This window comes from Bos mutus, chromosome 22 (genome assembly GCF_027580195.1).
Source record: "Bos mutus isolate GX-2022 chromosome 22, NWIPB_WYAK_1.1, whole genome shotgun sequence".
Taxonomy (NCBI): domain Eukaryota; kingdom Metazoa; phylum Chordata; class Mammalia; order Artiodactyla; family Bovidae; genus Bos; species Bos mutus.
In genome coordinates, this window is record NC_091638.1 from 60,682,322 (window position 1) to 60,709,921 (window position 27,600).

The 27,600-nt window shown below is 60.8% G+C and overlaps 1 protein-coding gene across 1 annotated transcript; it reads right to left on the minus strand.

Moving 5' to 3' along the window:
* On the minus strand, positions 1–27,426 carry ALDH1L1 (aldehyde dehydrogenase 1 family member L1). Its single transcript, XM_070359008.1, has 23 exons — positions 27,402–27,426; positions 24,798–24,943; positions 23,340–23,574; positions 22,655–22,820; positions 21,407–21,508; positions 20,784–20,873; positions 19,094–19,231; positions 16,590–16,715; positions 16,162–16,253; positions 15,436–15,583; positions 14,068–14,187; positions 13,152–13,279; positions 12,483–12,633; positions 12,262–12,332; positions 9,033–9,138; positions 7,374–7,461; positions 6,906–6,999; positions 4,021–4,120; positions 3,853–3,951; positions 3,167–3,332; positions 2,074–2,179; positions 1,425–1,624; positions 1–669 (listed from the first exon to the last, which is right to left on the minus strand). The coding sequence occupies exons 2-23, from the start codon at positions 24,922–24,924 to the stop codon at positions 614–616; spliced, it is 2,709 nt and encodes a 902-aa protein (XP_070215109.1). The 5' UTR covers positions 24,925–24,943; positions 27,402–27,426; the 3' UTR covers positions 1–613.
* Positions 27,427–27,600: the final 174 nt, after the last annotated feature.

The window sequence follows — 27,600 nt, forward strand, 5'->3', positions numbered from 1 at the left end:
GCTGGGAACTGCCTCCTTCAGGCATCCATGAGCCCAGATAAAATCTGGGAGTTAGGAAAGGAGGAATAAAGGCAGACAGATGTAGAGGACTCAGTCTGTGCTCCTTCCTGTGAGATAATAGACTGCACACTGGCCCCTGCCCCCAGGTCCTGGCAGCCAGCCCCCGAGCCCCTGCCATGCCCAGAGGGACAGGAACACCAGCAGCATCTGTTTATTGGGAACTCTGGGGGCTCTGGGTGGGCTGCTCACCAGAAAGACCCAGCCGCAACCAGGAGCTCCAGCTCTCAGTTCTGCCCCGACCCCATCCTCCGGAGAGGGGAGACAGGGCTGGAGAGGCAGGTCACACCGCCTCAGACAGGGCGGGTCCCCTCTAAGGCTCGTCTCCACAACCAGCCCCAGGCAGAGGACAGAGCCCGAGAGCCAGGGCTCGTGGGCAGGCGGGGACATGGGTGCTGGCCAGGACCCTTATTCACATGGGGTCACTTCCTGGCCGAGCCGGAGGTCACACGGATTGGGCAAGGTGGGGGTCCCAGATGGGGACAGGGGTGCAGGCCAGAGGCTTCCACCGCATTCAGGGTCGAGCCCACAGCCAGGGACGGTCCTGAGACCCTCCTCAGTACTCGAAGGTTACCGTCTTGACCCGCAGGTACTCGTTCAGGGCTGCCTCTCCTGCAAGAAACGCCGTGCCAGGGGCAACATCACAGTCCCAGCAGCTGCTCTGGCGGGCAGCGCTGGCATGTCCAGCGCTGTGGTCATCTCAGAACCTCCCCTCCATGTCACCTCCCAGACCCCCTTCTTCCATGGCTCCGAGGGGCCCTGCTGCTGTGCCCCCAACAAGCTGGGCACCAGAGCTGATCCCCCACAGGATCCAGGCCCCAGCTGCTGGCTTCCACAGTGGCAGAGTTGGGGTGGAAGCCACCCCAAGTCATGGAGCGGCCCGGGGAAGGGGGGTATCGGGAAGAGGTCTGCTTCCCCAGGAAGGCTGGGCCCAGTGCCACCCTTTCTGCCTTGGCACTCACGTCATCCTCTCGGGTTCGCCCAGCCCCCCACGGGCTCCCTCTATGAGGATGAAGCCTGAGCCTGATTAGGGCTCCCAGGCCCCCTTAATCTTGCCCTTGCCCGCCCCCCGGCCCACTTAAGCACTCAGCCTCTCTCTGTAGCTCCAATAGCAGCTCCTCCAGTCGCTTGGGTCTCAGCCCACTCCAAGAGGCCCATCCCGTCCCCAACTAAAGCCAAGTCCAGCCTCCTGTTCAGACCACTGGACAGCTTCTAGCAGGATCTGACTCCCTGCCTTGGTCACCGGCCTGTCGGCTCCCAAAAAGAAGTAAGTGGCATCTCATCAGCTCTACCCTGGCCCCTGGGCTGAGCGGCCTCTAACGGGTGTTTGTTGAATGAATAAATGAAAGGAGGTGTGGCTGGCTTACCCAGGTCTTTGCCGAACCCTGACTGCTTGAACCCCCCGAAGGGAGCGGCCACGTCAGTCTTGTTGTATGTGTTGACAAACACGGTGCCAGCCTCCAGCTTGTCGCTGACGTACAGGGCCTTGTTGATGTCCCTGGTGAAGACGCCAGAGGCCAGGCCGAACTCCGTGGCATTGGCCCGAGCCAGCACCGCGTCCACGTCACTGCAGGGAAAACCAGGAGGGCCTCCTTGAGGAAGGCAAGGGGCCAGCCCTGGACGGGGAGCACCAGGAGGTCTGCACCCCCGGCCCAGGCGGAGCCCGACACAGCACAGGGCCGAGAACGGCCAGGCCTGCCAACCAAATTGCAGATTCACGAGCGACATAAATGACTGCTGTGCGCGCCCCTGAGGCTTGGTCAGTTCACGACGCAGCCACTGGGACTCAAGGTGGAAGCCAGCGCGCTGTGGAGCTGGAGAGATGCGGAGGACACCCCCGGCGGGCCTGAAGCCCTGCAGCCACCCCCAGCCGGGGTCTCCTCCTCTGTGCTGAGAGGACTCTGTGGGGGTCCAGCTGCGTCCACAGCCCCACCGGTCTGAGCTCCCTCCCCGCAGCTCACGTGAAGACCCGGGTGACCAGGACAGGCTCTCAAGAGGCTTAAGTGGGACCCCTACCCATCAGCAAACCGAGAGATGATCATGACGGGCCCAAAGGACTCCTCCCGGGCTATGAACATGTGGTCCTGCACGTCTGTGAAGACCGTCGGCTCGAAGAAGAAGCCTGGGGGGAGACGAGGGATTCGAGACCCGCCAGTGTCTCCCCTGCACCGCACTCCAGCCACAAGCCTCGGGGACTTTCAACCACACACCTCAATGACGGAGCTGCTCTGTCCACCACCAGGGGCCAGTGCTGTCAGCTGGACACACCTCCTCCCATCCCGACTACCACCCCACAGGCCCTAGCCACTCCACAGAAATGTTTCTGGTGTCAGAAAGGCTTTCTCTATTTCACCTCTGGACACAGAGTCGTGGGCCCTGAGAGCCGTTGGACTGAGATTGAATTTGGCACAATTCAGGGAAAATCAAGAGACTTGAAATTTTCTCTCTACTATTTCGAAGAACAACAACAAAAAGATGAATTTAATAGTGTTGTTAGTTGTTTAGTTGCGTCTGACTGCAACCGCATAGACTGTAGCTCACTAGGCTCCTCTGTCCCTGGGATTCTCCAGGCAAGAATTCTGCAGTGGGTTGCCATGCCCTCCTCCAGGGGATCTTCCTGATCCAGGGATCGAACCTATCTTTACCCTCTGAACCACCAGGGAAGCCCCTGTTAATTTAATAAAATATTCCATGTTTGTACATATTTACAAATTATAACAGCAATTATAATTCTTAACCGTGTGTCATGTATGGACGCTTGTTGACGCACAGGGTGTGGGTGTGGCCTGTATCCACTCATCTGCAAAGGAAACGTGCCCCCCAGCTCTTGGAGCGCCACAGGCCAGTCTCTGCACCCTGCTACCCCATCCTGCTCACACCCATCTCTGCCGCCCCACAGAGAGCTGCATGCTGGGGTCTGACCTCCAGCTGGGAGGAGGCTGTATGCAGGCCCTACACCTGGTCTGGCAGGTGTCCCAACAGCCAAGCTCTCCACCCCTGAGATCCTAGATGGGAGAGCAGAAGTCTGGGAGCCCAACTGCAGGGGCCTGGGCCCCAGACACTGCCCCAGAGGCCATGCCACCTGCTGCCCGGTCCGCAGGTCTCTGACCTGGCCGAGGAACCTGCTTCCCGCCGCACACCAGCGTGGCCCCCTCCTCCACGCCGCGCTGGCAGTACTCCAGCAGCTTCTGCAGGTGGGCCAGGTGATTCTGCGGCCCATGGTTGGTGTCCCGATCCAGGGGATTGCCAATCTTCATCTTCCCCACCTCCTCCACCTGCAGACGCCCTCAGGGTCAGTGTTGCCTGGGCTTTTGACCGCGGTCACCGCCTGACCCGCCTCCCACATACACATCTTTGGTGACCGACCACTGGGCCCTGAAGAAAGTCCGCACGCCAGATGCTGGCCTCTGGAACCATGTTCTGGTTCCAAAACTGCCTTCTGGGTTGAAGCCTCAAAGCACCCTCTGTTCAAGAGCAATCTGGGCTTGGTGTGGGAGCTGGAATGGTGCAGGTGTACAGGGAGAGGGAGGGCAGATGTGCGGGGAGTAGGGCAGGTGTACAGGGAGGGAGGGCAGGTGTGCAGGACAGGGGGCAGGGAGAGGCAGCATGTGGGTTGGAGCCGTGGGGCTGCTGCTTCTTGCTGAAATACTAAAGTCCAGGGAAGACTTGCCACGGCCTCCCCGAGGGGTCTGGGACCCAAGTGGCTGGTGCCGGACTCCACTGCCCAACCCTCCCTGGCCCCCAATGCCCTGTAGCTGGCAAGCAGGCAGCACCAAGCCCGGTGACGGGACCTACCACTCTATGCACAAACTGGTCGTGGATGGAGTCCTCCACAAAGAGCCGGCCGGCGGCGATGCAGTTCTCGCCTTTGTTGAAAAAGACAGAGCTCATACCCTGTGCGGAGGGGAGAACAGCACTGGGTTACGACCCCTGGGGCAGCCCCCCGCCCCCCGCAGTGCTCACCATCTGCACGGCCTTGCCCAGGTCACAGTCCGCGAAGATGAGGAGGGGTGACTTCCCACCCAGCTCCAGGGAGACCTTCTTCACATTGCTCAGGGCGCAGCTGAAAGGGACAGGGAGAGATGGGCTGGGACACGGGGTGGGGAACATGGGACACGGGACATGGGACATGGGATGGGGGACACGGGACACGGAATGGGGGACATGGGACACAGGACACGGGACATGGGATGGGGGACATGGGATGGGGGACACAGGACATGGGACACAGGACATGGGACATGGGACACAGGACATGGGACATAGGACACGGGGCATGGGATGGGGGACATGGGATTGGGGACACGGGACACAGGACACAGGACACAGGACACAGGACACAGGACATGGGACATGGGACATGGGATGGGGGACATGGGATGGGGACATGGGACATGAGATGGGGGACACGGGACATGGGACACAGGACACGGGACGTGGGACATGGGACACAGGACATGGGACATGGGACACGGGACATGGGACACAGGACACAAGACATGGGACACGGGACACAGGACATGGGACATGGGACAGGACATGGGACATGGGACACGGGACATGGGACATGGGACACGGTACATGGGATGGGGACACAGGATGGGGACATGGGACATGAGATGGGGGACATGGGACATGGGATGGGGGACATGGGACACGGGACATGGGACATGGGATGGGGACATGGGATTGGGGACACGGGACACAGGACACAGGACACAGGACATGGGACATGGGACACGGGATGGGGGACAAGGGATGGGGACATGGGACATGAGATGGGGGACACGGGACATGAGACACAGGACACGGGACGTGGGACATGGGACACAGGACACTGGACATGGGATGGGGGACATGGGATTGGGGACACGGGACACAGGACACAGGACACAGGACATGGGACATGGGACACGGGATGGGGGACACGGGATGGGGACATGGGACATGAGATGGGGGACACGGGACATGGGACACAGGACACGGGACGTGGGACATGGAACACAGGACATGGAACATGGGGCACGGGACATGGGACACAGGACACAAGACATGGGACACAAGACATGGGACACGGGACACAGGACATGGGACACGGGACACGGGACATGGGACATGGGACACGGGACATGGGACACGGGACATGGGATGGGGGACATGGGACACGGGACATGGGATGGGGGACACAGGATGGGGACATGGGACATGAGATGGGGGACATGGGACATGGGATGGGGGACATGGGACACGGGACATGGGACACGGGATGGGGACATGGGACACAGGATGGGGGACACGGGACACGGGGGCTGAGGGCAGCTCCAGTGCAGGGTCACTCGGAAGAGCAGCCGAGGATCTGAGCTGGAGGGTCCCTATGAGGCCAGGCCCGCACCTCCTCCCCTCCCCGACCCCGCCTCCCCCACACCATCCCAGCGCAGGCCTTGCTCTCGTGGCACCCCCACCCCCCACACCCTCTCTCCTTTCAGGCTGACCCCAGAAGGAGGTCTTGGAGCCCCACTGGCCTGCGACCCCTGGCTGCCGGGAGCCAGCACGGGAGTTCCCACCCATGACAAAGGTCACGCAGAGAGGACCTGACATGCAAAGGTGAATCAGGACTCGAGAGGCCCCCTGGACCTGCCCGAGCATCTACGCCAAAACCAAAATCTGTCTGTTTTACTATTTCACAACTTTCACCAACTCTTCTGACATTAACGGGGGGCTATCCCCAACCACCTTTCTCTGAAGAAAATCAACTTAGAGCTCTAGTTAATAATTCTCCTGGGCATAATAGGAGTGTTTCAATTCAAACCCCTCTGATGACTTTCTCGCTTGCCTGACAGGTTTGTTCGGACTCCTGCAGCTACACATGTGATTGTTCACAGCCTCCCAACCACGAGAGGCACGGGAAGCTTAAGATATTTTAACAATGCAGAGCTTCTCAGAGAGTTAAAATTGTTAGAATAGAACTAGTAGAGGATTTCTTTGTTGAGCTAATGCTTGCTGCCAAGTTTCCATATCCCTTACCTACTGTGTCCCTGGGGGTGTATTGATTAATATAGTTGGTATATAGAAATGTAAGTAGTAGCTTTAATGTTTGTAACCTTGGACCCTTGAGTTAATTCTTTTCTTGTTAGAGCCCACCACACTTTTGCCCTATAGGAATGCAACTTTATCTAATGCTTTCAGAGGGTGGTGCCTGACTTTAGAAAAATCACCTTTAGAGAAAAATAAGTTTTCTGAATAAAGGATCATAAAATGTTAACAGGCCTCCTGGCCAGAAGATGATGTAAATCACCTAAAGCTTTTGCACATGATAAGTTTGCAGAAAGAAAGCCTGGCTTCCATAAGGATCAGGACTGCTGACCTTGCTTGACTCCCCCCACCCCCCCATTATCCTCTATGCACAACTTAAGGTATAAAAACTACTTTGGAAAATAAAGTGCAGGCCTTGCTCACCAAAGCTTGGTCTCCCCATGTCGTTCTTTCTCTTTCCTTTTCCTTTTCAGGCTGATTCCCTGGAGCACAGGGGCCCTCAGCATTCACTTTCCTGCCTGGGCTTCTAAGACCCCCTCGAGAAGGTGCCTAAGGTGGGGCACCTTCAACTATTCGAGAGGGCACCTGTGGCCTACATGAACAGAGCAAGTCCTGTGCTGGGGCTTTATTGGCTTTCTGTGTAAACCAAGGAGTATCAGCCTCTTTTCTCTCCTCTATTTTCTTAACTGCAAAATTCTTTGCTTATCTCTTTCTCTATTTCTCTCAGTTGCTGATGCCGTCCTCCCGAGGGAATCCCTGGATCCAACCGGGGCTGGACCCTGGTACCTGGCCCCTCTGCCCGCTCCACCACCTACCTTTTCATAATGTGCTTGCCGACCTCGGTGGACCCTGTGAACCCAATCTTCCGCACGTCCGGGTGATCTGACAGTCTCTGGCCGACCAGTGAGCCTGTGCAGGATGGGCAGGGGGAGGGATCAGGGCAGCCATGGAGCCTGGTCATCCGTCTCCAGCCACCCAGGGCCAGACACCCCCGTCCTCCCCAGGGGCTCAGAACCTCCACTGGGAGGTCTTCTAGCCTCTCAAATTTAGCGTATCTGAGACTCAACTCCTAAGCTTCCCCAGGCCCGCTCCCCTTCCCTGTTCTCCATTCAGTCAACAGCCTCTCCTCGCAGTCAGCGGCTGCAGCCAACAGTCACGCTCCCCAACCCCCATCCAGGAGTCCCCCAGTCTGGGGCTCCCACAGGCAGCACTCCCACCAGGGAAGCCCCCTTCATGTAGGGGCGCGTCACACGGCAAGCCTTGTGCCCCGTCCCCAGCCATACCGGATCCTGGCAGGATGTTGACCACGCCCTTAGGGATGCCCGCCTTCAGGGTCAGCTCCGCAAACTTCAAGGCCGTGAGTGGGGTGACCTGAGGACGCAGGACAGGTGGTCAGGTCCAGAGGGCTGGGCAGCGGGAGCCGGGCACCAGGCTGCTTGCCTCAGCAGCTTCCCCTGCAGCCTGACGCCAGGCCTGAGCCCCCTGCACCTTCCCCCGCCTCCACCTGTTTGTGCCAAGCCCTGGGGCGCCAGGGCCATGCCCAGAGGCCGAGGGCATTCCTCTCCCTGGCCCTCAGGACCACCAGCCCTCCTCTGCCGCTGCCCATGCCCGCTGGCCTCCGAAAGCTCCCTGGTGCCCAGCCTCACCCGCCCGCCCTGTGTGATGCTGCTGAGGCCAACCTGCGTCCACGCCCCCCAGTCTGGGGGGAAGCCTGGTTCGGGGGTCTGTGCCCCCCACCCCACCATTGCTGGGCCTCTGGCTGAGCAGTGCCTGGGTGGGTGCTCATACCCTGGGGGCTTGGGCAAGTGGGCTCTCCAGGGACCACTGCCTTGACCTGTCAGCAGCCCCCCAGCCTCAAGGGAGAAGTTAAGGGTCACCTCTGGGGCTGCAGCGATGCTGCCTTGAGCAGACGTGTATGGAAGTCAGTGGGGAATTCATTGTGTGTTAAAATGCCTGAGTGTGGGCCTCTGGTGAGCCAGAATCATTGCACTGATTTTCATTATGTTAATACCGTTGAGGCCCAACCACCCCAAAGGCGCTGAGGGAGTGAGACGCCCCAGCCCACTGCCCCAGCATCAGCCCTGCCGCGCCTAACTGATCTATCTGAGGTCCAGACGAAGGACGGCGGCTCGTGTGGTGACCCCACCACAGGCCACACTGCACAGGCTGCTCCAGTGCAAGGACCCCATCACGTGGCTTCTCCGAGAAGGACCCCCATCACGTGGCTTTTCTGAGAAGGACCCCGTCATGTGGCTTCTCTGAGAAGGACCCCCACGTGCCACGTGGCTTCTCCAAGAAGGACCCCCATCAAGTGGCTTCTCTGAGAAGGACCCCCATCACGTGGCTTTTCTGAGAAGGACCCCATCACGTGGCTTCTCCAAGAAGGACCCCCATCACGTGGCTTTTCTGAGAAGGACCCCGTCACGTGGCTTCTCTGAGAAGGACCCCCACGTGCCACGTGGCTTCTCCAAGAAGGACCCCCATCAAGTGGCTTCTCTGAGAAGGACCCCCAACACGTGGCTTCTCTGAGAAGCCCAGTTGGTGGACATACAGGGGCTTCCCCCAGATGTTTGGGGTTTGAAGCTCCAGCTTTAATGGTAGACGCCCCAAGCTCACAGCCCAGAGCTGGGTCCTGGGGCACATGGAGGGGGCACACAGCTCAGGGGGGCTGAGCTGGTGTCCCCAGAAATGACACAGATGCTCACAAAGAGGCTGCACGCACATCCTGGTTAGCCTGACTTGGCCCCGAGACCCAAACACACCAGGTCTGCCCTGTGGGCTGTCCCTCACAGGCTGCTCTCACCTGCAGAGGCTTCTCCTTCCCGCCCGTGCGGGGTTGTGGGGGAGTGTGGGGGTCGAAGGGGCCTGTGGCCTGCCCCTGCCCTGCCAGGTAGCGCCCACGCCCTCCAAGCCTGCAGGCCCCGGGCCGCGCCCGCACCTACCTGGGCAGGCTTGATCACCACTGTGTTGCCTGCAGCCAGGCAGGCGGCCGTCTTCCAGGACAGCATCATCAGGGGATAGTTCCAGGGGATGATGATGCCGCAGACCCTGTCGGGGAAGGAGGCCAGTCTTCATCTGTCTGTGCCCCCGGAGGCCCTGCCTGAGCCTCATGGCTGCCTCCCTCCTCTCCAGGCCAGGCCCTGCTCAGGGCCAGCGTGCAGCTGCCTGCCCGGGCAGGGTGGTGTGCCCAGTCTGTCCCTTCCCAGGAGGGGTGATGGCAGAGGACGCTGCAGTCTCTGCTGGGACACCTTCTAGGGACACAGCCTGGAGCCACCCCAGGAGGAGGGTGACAGCAGGTAGGCACGGGTGGGGACAGGCAGAGCCTGGGAGATGGTCTGGGACCACAGGGGTGGACAGGCAGCCACAAGAGCGGGTCAGAGGTCACGAGTGTGGGCAGGAGGATGTGAGAGATGGTCAAGCGTCACTTGGGTCGGTGTGGATGAGGGTCCTCCTGGGCATTAGGCCAGGGCTATTGCCATGGGAACAAGAAGGATGTGGTCCATCTGGGGGCCTGAGGAAGCCTGCACGCTGTGTCCTGAGAGGTAGTGTCCTGTGTTGGTGCCACCCCTTGTCCCAGACAAGCCTCTGGCTGGGCAGTGTCTCCACAGAGGGACCCCCACGTCCCAGAACTACTGATGGCACCACGTGGCCCTGCGTCCTCCTGACCCTTAAAACCTGGGGTGGCAGCCCCTCTCTGCGGGTCAGTGAGACGAGCTCATCCCCAAGGGGGCCCCTCGAACACCAGGCAACTGCCGTTTCCTCACTCCCACTGCTGTCTCCATCACCATCTTCACTATCATCTTCACCACCATCATCTTCACCACTGTCTTCGTCACCGTCGTCTTCACCATCGTCTTCATCACCTTCTTCACCACCGTCTTCATCACCATCATCTTCACCACTGTCTTCACCACCGTCTTCACCACCGTCTTCGTCACTGTCGTCTTCACCACCGTCTTCATCACCATTTTAACCACCGTCGTCTTCACCACCGTCGTCTTCACCACCGTTTTCACCACCGTCTTCACCACTGTCAGTTTTCACCACCGTCTTCACCACCGTCATCTTCACCACCATCGTCTTCACCACCGTCTTCACCACCGTCGTCTTCACCACCGTTTTCACCACCGTCTTCACCACTGTCAGTTTTCACCACCGTCTTCACCACCGTCATCTTCACCACCATCGTCTTCACCACCGTCTTCACCACTGTTTTCACCACCGTCATCTTCACCACCGTCTTCACCACCATCGTCTTCACCACTGTCTTCGTCACTGTCGTCTTCACCACCGTCTTCACCACCGTCTTCACCACCGTTTTCACCACCGTCTTCACCACCATCATCTTCACCACCGTCATCTTCACCACCATCTTCACCATCATCATTCACCACCGTCATCTTCACCACCATCTTCACCACCGTCGTCTTCACCACCATCTTCACCGTTTTCTTCACCACCATCTTTGTCACCACCATCATCTTCACCACCGTCATCTTCACCACCATCTTCACCATCATCATTCACCACCGTCATCTTCACCACCATCTTCACCACCGTCGTCTTCACCACCATCTTCACCACCGTCTTCACCACCATCTTTGTCACCACCGTCTTCACCACCGTCATCTTCACCACCGTCATCTTCACCACCGTCTTCACCATCATCTTCACCACTGTCTTCACCACCGTCTTCACCACCATCATCTTCACCACTGTCATCTTCACCACCATCTTCACCACTGTCGTCTTCACCACCATCTTCACCACCGTCTTCACCACCATCTTCACCACTGTCTTCACCACCATCTTCGTCACCACCGTCTTCACCACCGTCATCTTCACCACCGTCATCTTCACCACTGTCTTCACCACCGTCTTCACCACTGTCTTCACCACCATCTTCGTCACCACCGTCTTCACCACCGTCATCTTCACCATCGTCATCTTCACCACTGTCTTCACCACCGTCTTCACCACCGTCTTCACCACCGTCTTCGTCACTGTCATCTTCACCATCGTCTTTATCACCTTCTTCACCATCATTTTCATCACCATCTTCTCCATCATCATCAGAGAATGGTTCCCTGAACAACGACAGCCTGGCTGAGCCCAGCAGTGGGAGGAGGGTGCTCAGAGACCAAGGCAGACAGGTCAGTAAGGAGCCACTTGGCTGGCAGAGCAGGAGTGCAGTGCAAACTGGGGCCAGCCTGGGGCCCACACACCTTCCTGGGGGTGGTGGGTGTGCTGAGGGGTTAGGAGAGCTGGTGCCCACCCCAGATACACCCAGCAGACCCAGAGGGACTGAGCTTGAGAGGGAGCAGGGCAAGAGCCCTGGGAAAGAAGGAGAACTGGGCCGGAGGCTCCAAAGCTGAAACCCTGCAGAGACTTGCTGCCACCAGGGCTGGGTCGTGCCTGCGGCCCTGCTTGAGGGGGTGACCTTATCTGGTAACAAGGTGTCTGGCAGGCGGGGTTTGCCAAGGAATGAAAGGTGAAAGCGAAGTTGCTCAGTTCAGTTCAGTTCGTTGCTCAGTTGTGTCCAACTCGTTGCGACCCCATGAATCACAGCACGCCAGGCCTCCCTGTCCATCACCAACTCCAGGAGTTCACCCAGACTCACATCCATCAAGTCAGTGATGCCATCCAGCCATCTCATCCTCTGTTGTCCCCTTCTCCTCCTGCCTCCAATCCCTCCCAGCATCAGAGTCTTTTCCAATGAGTCAACTCTTCGCATGAGGTGGCCAAAGTACTGGAGTTTCAGCTTTAGCATCATTCCTTCCAAAGAAATCCCAGGACTGATCTCCTTCAGAATGGACTGGTTGGATCTCCTTGCAGTCCAAGGGACTCTCAGAGTCTTCTCCAACCCCACAGTTCAAAAGCATCAATTCTTCGGTGCTCAGTCATGTCCAACTCTTTGTAACCCCATGGACTGTAGTCTACGAGGTTCCTCCATCCATGGAATTTTCCAAGAGTACTGGAGTGGGTTGTCATTTCCTTCTCCAGGGGATCTTCCTGACCCAGGAATTGAACCCGGGTCTCTAGCATTGCAAGCAGACAATTTTACCGTCTGAGCTACCAGGCAAAGGAATAGCTGTCTGATAAACATGTGGCCGGGAAGAGACCTCTGCGCCCCCACATGCATTCCTGGGAAGTGCCCAGCCCATGACTCACCCGATGGGCTCCCTCCGGGTCATGGTCAGGTTCCGGTTGGGTCTCGCCTGGTTGATGGGGATGGTGGAGCCCTGGATGAAGCAGCAGTAGCATCACTGGGGGGTTTCTGGCCACCTCCCGCTGGGCAGCTCCTTGCACCCAGGCCCAGGGAGGGACGGGACTGTCTGTCCCGAAGCCCCAGCTGGAGTTGGACAGGATGGCTGAGGTGCTCAGAGCCCCACCTGGATCTTGTCGCACCAGCCAGCGAAGTAGCGGAAGGTCTGGATGGACATGCCCACGTGTGTCTTCAGGGCCAGCGTGTAGACTGCACCTGCATCCAGGGCCTCGATGGTGGCCAGCTCCTCCTGGTGCTGCTCCATGAGCTCTGCCAGCCTGGAGGGGGCGGCAGGGGGGGGGGCGGGCCTCAAGCTGGCACAGCCCGCCTGCCCTCTCGGGGGTCTGCCCCCGACTCAGTCTCTGGCCTCAGTGTCATCATCTGGAGGGGCTGCTGTGGGCTCCTTGGAGGTGGGATGCCCCCCCATATGAAGGCCTCACCTCTGGGAGCAGGGTTGGGGGGTCAGGTGGAGACCACCCATCCAGAGCCGCCCTCAGGCTTGAAGGTGGCTGACCCATCCTATTCCTCCAGCCACCGGCAGGCCCCAGCACCCCAGTCTGCTCCCAGCTTGCTGACCCCCCAGGGACCCCCAGGGAGGCAGCCCCCAGCTCCTGTCTGGCTGAGCAGCCATGAGTGGGAGCACCCCAAGTCCTCCCTGGGCTTCTGCTGGCACCTGGCTTCACCGGGAGGGGACGTGACATGGGAGAGTCCTCCCTGAGGCCACCAGCTGTGCAGTCGCAAGTCCTCCCAGAAGCGCCCCTGCGCCTGGGGAACGGGGATGGGGTGGGGCTCACACCTGTACAGGAGGCGGCCACGGTCCCGCGCGCTGATCTTCCCCCACAGTCCGTTCTCAAAGGCGTCCTTTGCAGCGGCCACGGCCTTGTCCACATCGCTGACCTGGGCCAGGGACACCTGGCAGAGGGCCTGCAGGGGCACCGAGCCTGAAGCCTCCGGGCCCCCGGGCGGCCCCGCGGGGGAGGCCAGGCTCATGCGGGGCGCGGCCGGCAGGAGGGGCTGTGTCCACGTCCCCTGGGGTCTTCGCCGCCCCGACCCCAAACAGGGCGACAGACGCGGACTGCTGCTCAGCGTCTTTGACCAAGAGCAGGAGCAGGCCCACATGCTGAGGGGCCCGGTCGGGAGGTCTGCTTCTTAATAAGCCTGCCTGAGCCCCTGGATCCTGTGCCCTGAGGGTGCCCACCTGCCCTGCAGCTCAGGCCTCCACCTAGACGGGCCGGGGGTGGGAGTAGGGCTGAGGCTGGCGTCTCCAAGCCCACGGCCCAGGAGCCCACACGGCCTCCCGCCCGGGGTCCCCAACAGTGGCCTGGAGGTGCTGACAGCCCCTGACGGGCTCGCTTGGGGGTCCTTGTCTGGGTCCACACAGCCCGCCTGTTACTCTCTTTAAACCCCCTCAGGACCCACGTTCTGCATCCCAGTCCTCTGCAGGTGTGCGTGTGTAGGAGTGTGTCCATCTCAGAATGTGTGTGTGTGTGTGTGTGAACTTGACTGCCTCTGCTCTGATGTGATGCCCGATGGCCACAGCCAAGGAGTCTGAGAGCCTGGGATGCTGAGGGCCTCGGCGAAGGGGGGCCCTGATTCGGGGGGTGAGAGGGAGGGGAGGGGGCCTCCCAACACGGGAGGGTGTCAGTGGACAGGAGAGGACCCCGAGAGGTCATGGAGGGTGGCGGGGGCCGAGGGTCCGGGCCTGCACTCACACTTCCATCTGTCGGGTTGATGGTCTCGTAGGTCTTGCCACCCTCGGCGTCCACAAATGTGCCCCCAATGAACAGCTGATGGGGCATCCGGAGGGTCAGCTTGTTCACGGCTTTTTCCACCTGGGGGGCAAGGACCTCAGGCTGGAGCTACAGGGGCATCCCTGACAGGCATGGGGACTACTTGCCCCACCAACCCTTCGACACACAAGTAGGGGCCTGGGGTCTCCTCACGGATCCAGCCCTGCTGCCCGGGGCCATCATGCAGGGCAGAGGTGACGGCTGAGACAGGGACGCTGGGCCAGCCTGCCGGCCAAGCTGCCCCGGCCCCAACCCCAACCCTTGGGCTCCACACTCAGGAAGTGGCACAGCCCCTGCCGCATTGCACGCACATGGGGCCTTGGGGTGGCTTCTCCCCTAAAGTCCACGACCCAAGGCCAGCCTGGGGTCCACCCCAGCCTCCTCTCCTTCCTTCATCCGCCTTGTCCCCAACTCCCAGCCAGACAAACCATCACAAAGCCCATTCCTATAGGAGCCGTAGCCTAACTAGACACCCCAAGGGTGGTTTGTGCAAAGTTTCTTTACAAACAGGTCTGCGTTACTTCCTCACACTTCACACACACAAGCTGAACGTACAGGGCTGTTTGTTCTCCTTCATGGAAGCGAAAGTGGGAAAGTTGCTCAGTTGTGTCCAACTCTTTGTGACCCCATGGACTCCAGGCCAGAATACTGGAGTGGGTAGCCTTTCCCTCCTCCAGGGGAGCTTCCCAACCCAGGGATCAAACCCAGGTCTCCCGCATTGCAGGAGGATGCTTTATACCAGCTGAGCCACCAGGGAAGCCCTTCTTGGGAAACCATTCCCAATTCCTCTTTCTGTCCCACTTGGTCTCTCTCTCTCCTGTGTCAACCAAAGGCCTTTGATACAGTGACTGGTCGCCCGGGTGATGGAAGAGCCGGAGGCTGAGCCCAGCAGGAAGCCGCTGCCAGTGCTGAATCAAGACGAAGGGAGGAGGTGGTGGAACCCGAGTGAGGGGTGAGGGTCAGCAGGAGGTGCAGGACGGGAGCTGGAGGCCACACCAGAAAACCGCCAGTGGAGAAGGGGGCGGGAGAGACACACTGTGGACATGTCTCCTCGACACCGTTTCGTGCCCTGAATCTTAGGCAACAGCGTCCTCTGTAGAGTCTGCCCCACTGCCTGGCATCTTTAGGCTGCTCAGAGTTACCAAGGGGAGCTTGATCACCAAAGGGCAGGCTCTTGGAGTCCTGGCTTCCCTGGGTGTCCCCGTGGACCCGCTGGTGTGGGTGCCTGTGGGTGTGCAGGCTCACACAGCCCGTGAGCCCAGGCCTGCCTGTGGGGCTCCCGGGACTCACGTAGTCGATGGCGCACTCGGTCTCCTTGTCGCCCCCTCGCAGCCTTCTCACTAACAGCTGGATGAAGTCCCCAAAGGTGGTTGCCATGTAGACATCTTCATTTTCCAGTTCCAGGCCGTCACACAGCTCCTTGACTTCCTCCACCAGCCTGGAGGACAGAAGGGGGAGAATGGGAGCCTGGACAAGGCCCGGGGTCCTGCCCTCCTCTTAGCAGAGCTGGTGGTTCTGCCCAGCACCCAGAGCATGGGTGTTGGTCTCAAATCCGTCTTGAAAGCCCAGTTTGAGGGTTCAGAGGCTCTGGGTTCAAGTTCCGGCTCTGTCAGTGCTAACTTGTGGTCAGTTGCTTTGGGAAGGCTTGCGATTGCTTTAAAACTGCTCCAAAACAGTTTGCTCTTCCTCCTGTGAGGGTGGGGGTCTCGGCCCCCTGCCCTGCCCTGTGCCTGCCAAGACCTTCTGGGGCGGTGGTCCTCATCTATCTGCTTGCTGGGCTCCCGCTTGCAGAGCCGTAAGCAGCCAGCTACATGTCCAGGCCCAGAGTGGCCACTCCGGGGCCGTGACCCCACTGGAGATGGACGTGCCTGCCCACCAGCTGTCCCACACCGGATGGGCACAGGCTTGCACACCCTCGTCCTTTCTGGATCTCTGACCCACACAGTGCCCGCTCCTCAGTTTGGGGGTGACTTCCGACTCAGAGACCCCGGGGCTCCACCCCCACCCCCACCTCACCTGACAACGTCCACGGATGCGGCCCCCGACTTGAAGAAGTCCGTGGACTCGTCCACCTCCGGCACACTGGGGAGGATCCGCTTCCAGGCACCCTGGAGGGCCAGGCAGTGAGAACGAGCCCCCAGGCCCAGAAGGCAGCCCCTGGTGCAGCCTGGCCCCAGGCGGGCCTGTCCCCTCCGGGCTTTGCTGCACCCAGGGCTGGATGGTCCTTGGGTGACCACCTCCCTCCCAGTGCCTGGCCGCAGGCCCTCATGCCGTTGGGCGGTAGGACCCAGCAGAGGAAGGAGGGCCAGGGGACACCTGGAGGACAGAACCACGGCGTGCCTGAGGCCAGGACATACGGACTCTGGGTGTGCACGCCCCGCCCCCCCAGAACACACACCCAGTGCATGCATGCCCCCACCACAGCAGCCCCAACGGCTCCCCACCCGCACAGCCTCCGCGGTGCCCAGCTCCTCCTCTGTCAGCTCCAGGGCGCTGCTCTCTGCTCTCCCGAAAAAGTGTGCGGCTGGGATCATCTTCCCATCCTCCAGCTGGATGTTCTTCACCAGCAGCTGCGACGGGAGGGCCATCAGTGCCCCTGGGCACCCCGCGGCGGGCATGCACTCGCCCCCATTCTCCCCTAGGCAGGCCCGGACGCAGGCAGGGCGTGAGGAGACCAAAAGGGCGGGGGTGCGGGCAGCGGTCGGGGGGACCCGTGTCCTCCACCCCAGCATGCTCTCAGGCTTGGAAACCCACGATGGCTGTATTTGAAGAAGGAAATGGCAGCCCACTCCAGTATTCCTGCCTGGAGAATCCCATGGACAGAGGAGCCTGACGGGCTGCAGTCCATGGGGTCACAGAGAGTCGGACATGGCTGAGCGACTCACAACAACAATGGCTGTATTATTCTATAAAACCAATGCCTGCATGTGAGACGGAAGGCATCCCACCACTGCCTTGAAGGCCAACGGAGACAACAGTTAGTCACCCAGCACCCAGCTTGCGGAAACCGCATGGAGACTGGCCCAGGTCGTGAGGCTCCCTCTGGGTGGGGGAGCGTGTGCGCTCACGGCAGAGAATGTGTCTGCCAGGTGAGACGCTCTGTGAAGAGCGCCCCCCGCCCAGAACTGGAGCGGGGCTCCCGGCTCACTGCCCCCACCCCACCGACTGCTGCCTCCCTGCATGCTCTGGAGCCCCAGCCCAGCAAGCCCGGCTGGACGCTCCTGAAAGACCCTCAGCCGAGGCCACCACGGCTGCCGCCTGGCCTGGGGTCCCTCAGGGATGTCGGGGAGATTGCGGCCCAACCCACGCGGCTGGTGCCTTCCTCCGGCGGCTGCTCCAGGACCTGCACCCAGGCCCGTCCTCCACCGCTGCTGGCAGCTAAGCTTGGCCCCGGCTAGCAGAGAGGCCCGCCTCTCTGTGACCACCGTCCTCCTCTCAGTCTGCCTTCCTCCGTAATCCTGCCTGGGTCTGCTGCGGGAACCTGGCCCGAGACAGATGCCCTCATTCCACTGCAGCACCACCCAGGAAGGGACACCCACGCGCTGTAACCCTCAGGTGGCCTCGGGCCAGTAGGACAGGCACCCAGAGTGAGCTCTCACCGGTCCAAGCCAGGCTGCTCCCTGCCCGGGACTGTTTGCACGGCCGCCACCATGTGTTCAGCATCCGCAGAGTCCCCTGAAGTTCCCCCAGTGCTCCAACACCCCTGCCTGCCCTCCTTCGCTGGCCCTGGTACCTTAGGGCCCAGGCCATCTGCCCACCACCTCGTGCGGTGAGTGTCACGGTGAGTGGCAGGCCCGGAGCCAGCAGGCAGGGCCGGAGCGGAGCTCTGCCGCGGATGCGTGTGGGTCAAAATAGACAGGGATCTGAATTTCTTTGCTTCAGTTTTCTACTTGGTAAAATGGTGAAATGCTAACATGGATCTCATAGAGCTGTGGGGAGAACTGAATTGTTTTAAACAGAGCGTGGCTCTCAAGCACACATCAGTATTCAGTTGCATAAATCCTGGGTGTCACCCTGAGCTGCAGTTGCTAAAGTGGGTCAGAGCAGCTTATGTGCGCGGCGGGACTTCTGTTCAAAGAGAAGGAAACTGAGCTCGCTCTGTGCACCTGGACTCTGCTGGGCTTAGACAAGGCATGGGCACAGGGCTCCCTGGACAAGACCCCCCGACTCTGATGCCCCCCAGGGCCCCCAGCTCAGGACCCCCAGTGATGCCCAGGCACAGGGATCCCTGAACAAGACCAACCCTGACTCTGACGCCCCCCAGGGCCCCCAGCTCAGGACCCCCAATTATACCCCGGCACAGGGCTCCCTGGACAAGACCAACGCTGACTCTGATGCCCCCCAGGGCCCCCAGCTCAAGACCCCCAGTTATGCCCAGACACAGGGCTCCCTGGATAAGACCCCCCAACTCTGATGCCCCCCAGGGCCCCCAGCTCAGGACCCCCAGTTACGCCCAGGCACAGGGCTCCCTGGACAAGACCAACCCTGACTCTGACGCCCCCCAGGGCCCCCAGCTCAGGACCCCCAGTACGCCCAGGCACAGGGCTCCCTGGACAAGACCAACCCTGACTCTGACGCCCCCCAGGGCCCCCAGCTCAGGACCCCCAATTACGCCCAGGCACAGGGCTCCCTGGACAAGACCAACCCTGACTCTGACGCCTCCCAGGGCCCCCAGCTCAGGACCCCCAGTTACACCCAGGCACAGGGCACTCTGGACAAGACCCCCTGACTCTGATGCCCCCCAGGGTCCCCAGCTCAGGCAGGGCACCTGGCCAGTAAGAGCCCAGGGCAAGCCTTCCTGGGACGGAAAAGTGGCCGACCCAGCAGGTGAGGGTCTTCCCTCCTGGATTCTGTGGTCTCCTTTCCCTGTTTGCTCCAGAATGGCCAGGAGTCTCCCTGCGGGGCCCGAGCCCACAGTACAGTCCAGGAGTCGCAGCAGCACACTTACCATCCGGCTGTCATTCCCGAAGAGGATGAGGCCCGCTTTGGTGATCACCCCTGGCCGGTGGGCGCCCGGGATGGGCAGGTCCTCTCCCTCAGGCTCCAGGCCCGCAGTGCTCAGCGTCGAGTTGAAAAACGTCAGCTTCTGTTGGGGACAGGAAACCAGAAGGTGGAGATGAGAGGGGGGCCCCTGCAGCCTACCAGGCAGTGCTGAGCGGGCGGGTGATGACGGACTGTGACGGCGTGGGGCCAGGACAGCCCAGGTGTCAGCGCCCGGAGCACAGACGAGACCTGGGCAGGCGGGAGGCCCCAGAGGGGGCCCCTCCCACCTAACATGGGACCGTGACCTCCAACCCCAGGGTCAGACACCTGCAGAAAGTGTGCTCAGCCAGCACCGAGGGCGGGCCTGCCTGGGGATGGGTCACGCCCTGGCCGCGGTGCACAGGGGCTGGTGGTGGCAAGGCCAGAGACCCTGGACGGTCTGGGAAGCCCGCCCACGAGCAGCGGTTCGGGTGGTCAGGGGCTTCGTGGAGGACAGGGCTGTCCTCGAAAAGGCCTGGCTGAAGCCCCCTCACCCCCAAGGCGAAGGCGAATCAGGGTTGGACTGGGGTCTCTGAGGGCTGCTCAGTTCAGTTCAGTTACTGTCATGTCTGATTCTTTGCGACCCCATGGACTGCAGCACGCCAGGCCTCCCTGTCCATCACCAACTCCTGGAGTTCACTCAAATTCATGTCCATCGAGTCAGTGATGTCCTCCAACCATCTCATCCTCTGTCATCCCCTTATCCTGCCTTCAATCTTTCCCAGTATCAGGGTCTTTTCCAATGAGTCAGTTCTTTGCATTAGGTGGCCAAAGTATTGGAGTTTCAGCTTCAACATCAGTCCTTCCAGTGAATATTCAGGACTGATTTCCTTTAGGATGGACGGGTTGGACCTCCTTGCAGTCCAAGGGACTCTCAAGAGTCTTCAACACCACAGTTCAAAAGCATCAGTTCTTCGGCGCTCAGCTTTCCTTATAGTCCAACTCTCACATCCATACATGATTACTAGAAAAGCCATAGGTTTGACTAGACAGACCTTTGTTGGCAAAGTAACGTCTCTGCTTTTTAACATGCTGTCAAACGGAGACCAGCCTTGGAAAGCCCGGAGCAGACAAGACAGCTCCGTCACACAGCAGAGCTTAATTTAGCTTCTTTTGCAAGACACGCAAGACCAGCCTGACCTCAGTCACTCCTTGCTTGTCTCTGGAAATCATAAGTGAAGTTTAAACTGTTCCTCAAGATTGAATTAAGTGACCTTTAGCCAAATCCCTATCATTTAAGAAAACTCTTTGGACAGCCAGTCACTGCCTCCTCACCGTATAGCCTGCTTCACGTCAGCAGACTGTGCATGGTCTGGGGCTCCCGGCTCCAAACCGTCTTTTGTGAGAGTACTCAGCACATAGGTACTAAGTACCACGTTGGTGATTCACTGCTTTCAGTTCTGCTGTTTCGGAACTTTGACCGCCGAGGGGTGAGAGTCTGACCCCAGAGCTGCTGCCTGGCCTGGAGGCCTCGTGCGTGCGGACCCCACCCTTCCAGGACCCGGGGGGCTGGGGCTGGGGTCTGCCAGTGGCCAGAGATCACGCAGCTCACACGTTCCGGCAGTTCAGCAGCAGGGGACCCAGGAGCATGGCCCATCCCGGCCGCAGGGACACACCTGCCCACAGGCCTCCGTCCAGGCGCCCGGCACCTTGTCGTTCCCACGGATCCAGTTATGAATGGCCTCTGCCGGCTGGTCCCAGTCGATCTGCAGGGCAGGACGTGTGTGCTCAGCGGGCCCTCCCTGCGCTCCAACCACCAGAGCCCCAGCCCCGGCCTTCACTCCTCCCCACGGGCCCTCCTGACGCTGGGTGGAGCCTGGGAAGGGGCTGAGGAGCCTAGCTTCCTCTGAATCCCAGAGCTGGGCCAGCCTCCCCCTGGGGCCTGGCTCTGGGTGTGCATGGACCCTCGGTCTTTCATGGGATGTGAAGGGCAGGATGGTTTGTAGGGAGATGACGCTCTGTGGTCACAAGGACCAGGGCCCGACACACAGGGCCACCCCCCAGTTTAGGGCGGCCCCACAGGGCTCACCAGGTCCCTGGAGAGCACCCCCTGAGCCCCGATCAGAGACCCAGACCTGGGCCCCCGGGATCCCCAACCGGGGCAGCCCCCAGGAGCCCAAAGCCCTCCTGGAATTCATCTGGCAGACAACCGCCCTCCCGCCAGCCCATCTCCCGGGGCCCCTGCCCTCCCTAAAAAGGAACTGGGGAGAGTGCAGACACCCAGTCCCTTGGCGCTCACCCTGGCCGTCTCCTTCCTCTGAATCCCCTCGTAGGTGGCGCCCTCCTCGGGCTGAGGGAGTCTGGGGGCTTTGCCCTCGGCAATCAGCTTCACAGCCTGAACCTGGGAGGCGGGGGCAGAGGTGTCTGAGGCATCAGGACCCTCCCCTCGGCCCCCGCTCACAGTCCGAGCTGTGGGATTGTGTAGACCCTCCCAGCACCACACCCGGCTCGGGACAGGCACCACGGGATCTGCTTTGGGAACAGGTGGATCCGTGGCTGAAAGCAGGGCCCAGGGCTGAGGGGCGGCCCCCACTGTGCTATGGAGACGACCCCGTCTGCCCCCTGTCCCGCCGCCTCCCCTGCTGGACACGCTGCCCCTTGGGGCTGCACAACAGCTCCGACATCAACCCTTCGAGTCTGCCTTCCACCTCCAGCTCCTCAGAACCTCCTTGGACTTTCCATTCATGAATTCTTAGGGAAAGAGGGTTTCTTGTCCCCTGGAATCAGGAGGTGTGGACCTTGAGCCACCAGGGACAACTTCTCCTCCTGACCAAGGGCGCCCAACCTGAGGAGGAAGCTAATCAGACGGGAGGCAGAATCAGGGTGAAGAAACAGAACCCCCGACCGGCCAGAGCCTCTGGGCTCAGCCAGGCTTGAGGATGTCCCTGTCTGGAGTCTCCTCTCGGAAAGGAGCCCAAAATGTGCCTTTTTGGGCAAGGTTTGTTGAGTTGTTCTGACAGCTGTAAGCAGGTCCCGTTTAAGAGAACAGTGTTGTCGTTCAGTCACTCAGTCGTGTCTGACTTCTTGTGACCCCCATGGACTGCAGCACACCAGGCCTCCCTGTCCATCACTATCTCCCAGAGTTTTCTCTGATTCATGTCTATTGAGTCAGTGATGCCATCCAAGTATCTCATCCTCTGTTGCCCTGTTCTCCTTTTGCCTTCAATCTTTCCCAGCATCAGGGTCTTTTCCAATGCGTCGGCTCTTGGCATCAGGCAGCCAAAGGATTGAAGCTTCAGCATCAGTCCTTCCAATGAATATTCAGGACTGATTTCCTTTAGGATGGACTGGTTGGATCTCCTTGCAGTCCAAGGGACTCTCAAGAGTCTTCTCCAACACCACAGTTCGAGAGCATCAATTACATGTTCTAACCCTGCCTCTGTGAAACCCTGAACTGAGAGTCCCTCCCACCTGCAGAATCCTAGCCAGCTCTGGGCAGTAGCTGGCGCTGGGGAGCCCTGGGGTAAGTGTGCGGCCCTGCCCTTACCATGCCTTTGACGCCTTCCGGGAAGAGAAAGCGGTTGTAGAGGGAGCTGACAGTGTCATCTGGGAGGACCTCACACTCCTTCTGGAGCAGAAGGTCCCCGGTGTCCAGACCGTCGTCCGCCCAGAAGATGGTAAACCCCCCTTTCTTGTCCCCGTGGATGAGGGTCCTAGGGACGGAAGACTGACGCCTGAGTCCGGAAGGAAGGACCATAGAAAAGGGGGCCTGGGGCTAGGGCCCCTCCCGCCTCCCCAGGGAGGACGCAAGAGGGAAAATGGCGTTTACTGATGCGACCGCGTGCCAGGTATCAGGTGGAAGAAGCCCTCATGCTTCTTCCTTTATCCTTCCTGCCGTGTAACAGCCTCGCACGCCCCTTCTACAGATGCGGAGACTGAGGCCCAGTGAAGCGAGGAGATGTGTCTGGAGGTCAGGGGGCTGAGTCCCAACTGGTCCAGCTACAAGCCCGCCCTCTCTTCCGGCTCAGATGCCTGCCTCCCTGATGGTGCCTCCAACAGCTCCACCCTGCAGACTCTCGCCCTCTCATCTAGAGCTATCTGCTCCAGGTGTCTCTAGTCCGTCTCTCTCTCTCTCCAGGTGGGCGGGCGGGGGTGGACGGCGTCTGGCAGTGCTGAGCCCTCGGGGGCCCCGGAGCGCAGCCACGGAGCCCGGGGCGGCCGGCCTGTCTCACCAGTTGATGGCAGAGGCGCCCCGGTGGCGCGGCAGCAGGCTCGGGTGGTAGATGATGGAGCCGTGCCGGGGGGCGCTGATGACCTCCATGGGGATGAACTGGCTGCAGAAGGGCAGCACGTTCAGCTCAGCTCCCAGGGCCTGGTACTGCGCCACCACGTCGGGCAGGGCCCGCCCCTTGGCCCGCCAGCGGGGGAACTTGAACACTGGCACGCCGTCCTGCTCAGCCTGCAGGCCTGCGGGACAGCGGGTGAGAGTCCGCCCCCAGCCTCCGAGCCCCTGCCTGCGGGGTGGGGGGCTCCTGCACCCCTCTCCAGGCCTGTCCCTCACAGCACCCCCACTGCCCAGCCGGGCTCTGCTGGGCAGCATGGAGCCATGGCCCCAGCCAGGGCCAGCCTCTGGGATGCCTTTGCCTGGACTGACCCTGCCAACTGCCAGGACCTCTGAGCGCCTCTGTTTCCCAGACACCATGTGGCCTGTGACCTCTTTACCTACAGGCCCCATGAGTGTGTCTCCCTGCCCCCTGGCTCCGATGCGCGGTCCCCACGTCTCCAGGTTTGAGGATGTAGCCCCCCCGAGTCTGCCCCACCGCCCCCTGCCCCCTGCGGGCACGAGCCCTGGGCTCTCTCCACGGCCTGCACCTGTCAGCTGCTCCCTGGCAGGTCTGGGGACAGGTGTGGCAAGTGTGACAGCTCCGTCACACACAGCTGCCGCGTCACCCTGGTGACCCTCGGCCTCTGCCCTGTGTGCAGGGAGGCGGGTCGGCGTGAGTGGTCTAGACAGTGACCCTCTGAGGCCAGGTCGAACAGCAGCCCCAGGCAAGGGTCACTGTCACAGGCCGCACTGGGGCAGGAGCGGAGCAGTGGTGCCTCGGCCTGTGATGCTCCATCGTGGGAGCACCCTCTTCCTTCGGAGCCAGGTCCCGCGTTCTGAAACATTCAGCCCTGAGGAGGACCTGGGGGCCTGAAGGCCCAGCCCTTGAGCTGAGGCCCCAGCTCAGCAGCGATTCTCACACCATTTTCCTTCTGGAGAAGTGGTGTGTCTCTGGGAGCTTGTTGGAAATGCAGACTCCCAGGCCCCATCCCATCCTGGGGGCAGAAACTCCGGGGCCGGGCGTTGGGGGGCAGGGGACTCTGCTCAATAGCTGCCCCTGCCGGAGACGGGGTGCAGGGCTCGCTCACATCCAAGAACCCGACTGCGGTGATTCCCACCCGGCAGCCCTTTCGGAGCCTGGGTGAAGGGAGAGGGGAGCTGGGGGTGTTCAGACTGTGGGGTCCTGGGTGCAGGCCAGCCTTCTCCACCACCCTTCGCTGTGATATGCTTTGTTCCAGAAAAGCGTGGCGGTCAGTGGGCCCTGAGCAGGACCCAGGGTGGACCGCGTGTGATCACTTCAGGCCGGGGACGCCCACACAAGGCCCGCAGGTCCCACTGCCACCGCCGCCCGCCAGGCACCACTCACCGAGGGGGTCTGCCTTCCCGTCCTTGTCGGGCACGGTGAACACGCCCACCACCTCATGGCCCTCCTCCCGCAGGCGGCAGTAGACCTCCTGGCCGAACAGGCTCTGTCCGATCACTGCGATCTTCATGGCAGCGGCCGGCGGGGACCTGCGCAAAAGGGACACAGCGTCCCACGGGGCGCGCTGGCCCAAGGGCGCAGCCCGCCTGCTCCACCCCACCCCCGGGCCCAGCTCTGGGCACCCTGGGTGGCCAGCTACTGCGGGGAGTGGTCCACCTGAGGGGCGGAAGGGGAGGCCACAGGGCTGAGCGGGGTGTGATCACAGACCCTGGACGCCCCGCCCGATGCCCAGAGCCCCCAGCCCAGCACCCAGCGCTGTGTGCCGCCGTGTCCTCCCGGGTCATCCGAGCGCATCTCTGCAACTAACCAGCCCTGCGACCTCAGTCAGGTCACATCAGCTTCCGTCTCCTCATTTGCTGATGAGGAAGCTGCTCCTCAAAGGCTTCCAGCAGCAGGCCGGGCGCTCCCCAAGCAGGAAGCAGCGCGGGGCTGCGGACTTGGGGCCTGTCCGCTCCACGGAGCCTTTGGATGAACCCAAGTTCTTAAACTGAGCACAGTACCCCGCACCAAAGTCCCCCTTTATGCTGAATGGGCTTTGTATCCTGTTTAAGAAATCGTTGCCTCCTCCAAGTTCCTGCACACCTTCTCTTCACCTTCCGGTTGTCTGACAGAGGAGCAAAGGCAGTCTCCTCTACAAATGTTCCTGGAACTGCTAGACACCCACACGCGAAAGACGAGCCAGACACACATCAACAGTCTTCACAAAAAGTAACCGAAAATGCACCACAGATGTGAATGTAAAATGCAGACTACGAAACTTCTAGGGGACAACAGAGGAGACCACCCAGCATGTGGTGCTTTCCAGATTCAACAACAAAGGCATGATTTAAAAAGAGAAAAATAAGCTGGACATCATCAAGATTAAAAACTCCGCTTGAGACGCTGTCAAATGAGTGAGAATGGTGTGTGTGTGGGAGGTATGTGTGTGTGGTGTATGGGCGGTGTATCTGTGTGTACGGTGTATGTGCTGTGTGTGTGGTACATGTATTTGCACACATGTGTTTGGCAGAGTAAAGCCTAGAAGGACCCGCACAGAAATATTAAGAGTCACCAGGCAGGGTTTGGGGGTTTGGAAGTCTTTTGATAGCTCTAATTATCTTTTTCTTACCAGAATGTTGTTTTTGAAAATATTGGGTGTATATTACTCGTGGAAAATTAAGAGGACAAAGCAGGGAGGCAGGGTCAGGAAAGCCACTGTGGAGCTGGTGGGCAGGAGCCCTGGGTGGGGCAGCCCACCTTGAGCTTTGGTGCAGGGAAGGTCAGGTTGGGGGGCGGCAAGTGGAGGAGGGAGGAGACCCACGGCCCCTAGGGGGCCTCCTCCCCTGGTGGCACCTCGGTTCCCTCCTCCCGCAGGGCTCAGGGACACTGTGAGGCTGCGCCTGCAGCAGGGGGACCTTCGGGCTCCCCAGGCCCCCTGCCCAGTGGCCAGGCCCTGCTCAGGGCCCCTGTTCCGAGCTGCAGTTGGAAGGCCCTTGAGCTGGGCAATCAGCCACAGGCGTCGGTCCCCAGCTGCCCTTTGCTGGCCCAGAGCCATCTCGTGCCTGCAGTCATTCCAGCTGGGCACCTGGTGGTCCACATGCTCGTGACCCCATCAGCCTGTGGGGTCACACTCCATCCGCGACCCTTCCCACGGTCCTGGGCAAGGGGATGGGCCACCGCATAGCTGCCCTGGGTTCAAGATTTCCTTGTCTCCTAAAGGGACAGGGGCATCTCCCAGCGCCATCGGGAAGGTTCACAGAGGGGAGATTTGCAGAGGGTCCGCGGCCAGTGGCAGGCAGAGGCCCCAGATTTTCAGAATCAGCCTCAGCCGCTGAGGGCTATTATTATACCACCTATCAATTTTAGCCCAAGAAACTAAGATTCAGGGCTTAAGAAAGTTGCCTGATTTCTGGAAAATTGAGGGCGCAGGAGAACTGGGGTACCTGGTCAGGGTGCTTGCCTCCCCGAGGCAGGTGGCAGGTGAGGGGTCCTGACAGACCCTGGAAGGGCATGGGCTGTGAGCAGCTTGAGTAACGCAACACCCAGACCAGAAAGGGGGCTACCCTCACCCCGGCTAGGGTCTGGGGTCCCGTCCCCTCCCCGTGGGGAAGGACAAGGGCAGGTGGACTGGAGCTGTCCAATCACGAGAGGTCCTTGTGCCTGGGCCCCCCAGCTCTGGCCAATCAGGTAGGACCATCCCCAGTCCCGAGAATGGGGTGAGGGCCTTAGGAGGCGGCAGGACCCTCTGGTCACCTCCCCCCTCCAGCCTCCACGGCCCTGATGACGCCCACGGCCCACTGTGCGGCTTCGGGAAGCGCTTTTCTCTCCTCGCCCTCCCTCCTGCGCGATCCCCGCCTCCCCCCGCCCCCCGCCTTGCCTTCCTTCGGCCAAAGGACCCCCAGCCAGGCTGGGAGACTCCGCAGCCCCCAGCGGAATCCCACCTCGCTCCCCGCCCCAGAGCGAGAGCAGAGCCAGGGCAGCCTCCCTGCCTCCCTCCAGGGGACTCACCACGGAGGAGCGCAGGCCTGACTGTCCAGAGGGACCTCTGAGTCCAGGTCCGGGCAGGGGACGGCGTTGGCGCTGACCCGGCCTGGGCGGTGGGGAGAGGTGGGGCTGGTCCCCGCCAGTCCCGGAGCCCCGGCCAAGGCCAGAACCCCAGAGGGGAGGGGCGCGGGGCTGGCGGGAAGCCACGGGGTGGGGGCGGGGG

Bases quoted from the DNA above. Each gene is read 5' to 3' on its own strand.
- ALDH1L1 (XM_070359008.1), bottom strand. From the start codon at position 24,924: ATGAAGATCGCAGTGATCGGACAGAGCCTGTTCGGCCAGGAGGTCTAC. The intron at 12,333-12,482 runs GTGGGGCTCTGA...TGCTTCATCCAG, and splicing joins GCTGGTGCGACAAGATCCAG to GGCTCCACCATCCCCATCAA. The intron at 7,000-7,373 runs GTATGGCTGGGG...CATCCTGCACAG, and splicing joins CAACATCCTGCCAGGATCCG to GCTCACTGGTCGGCCAGAGA.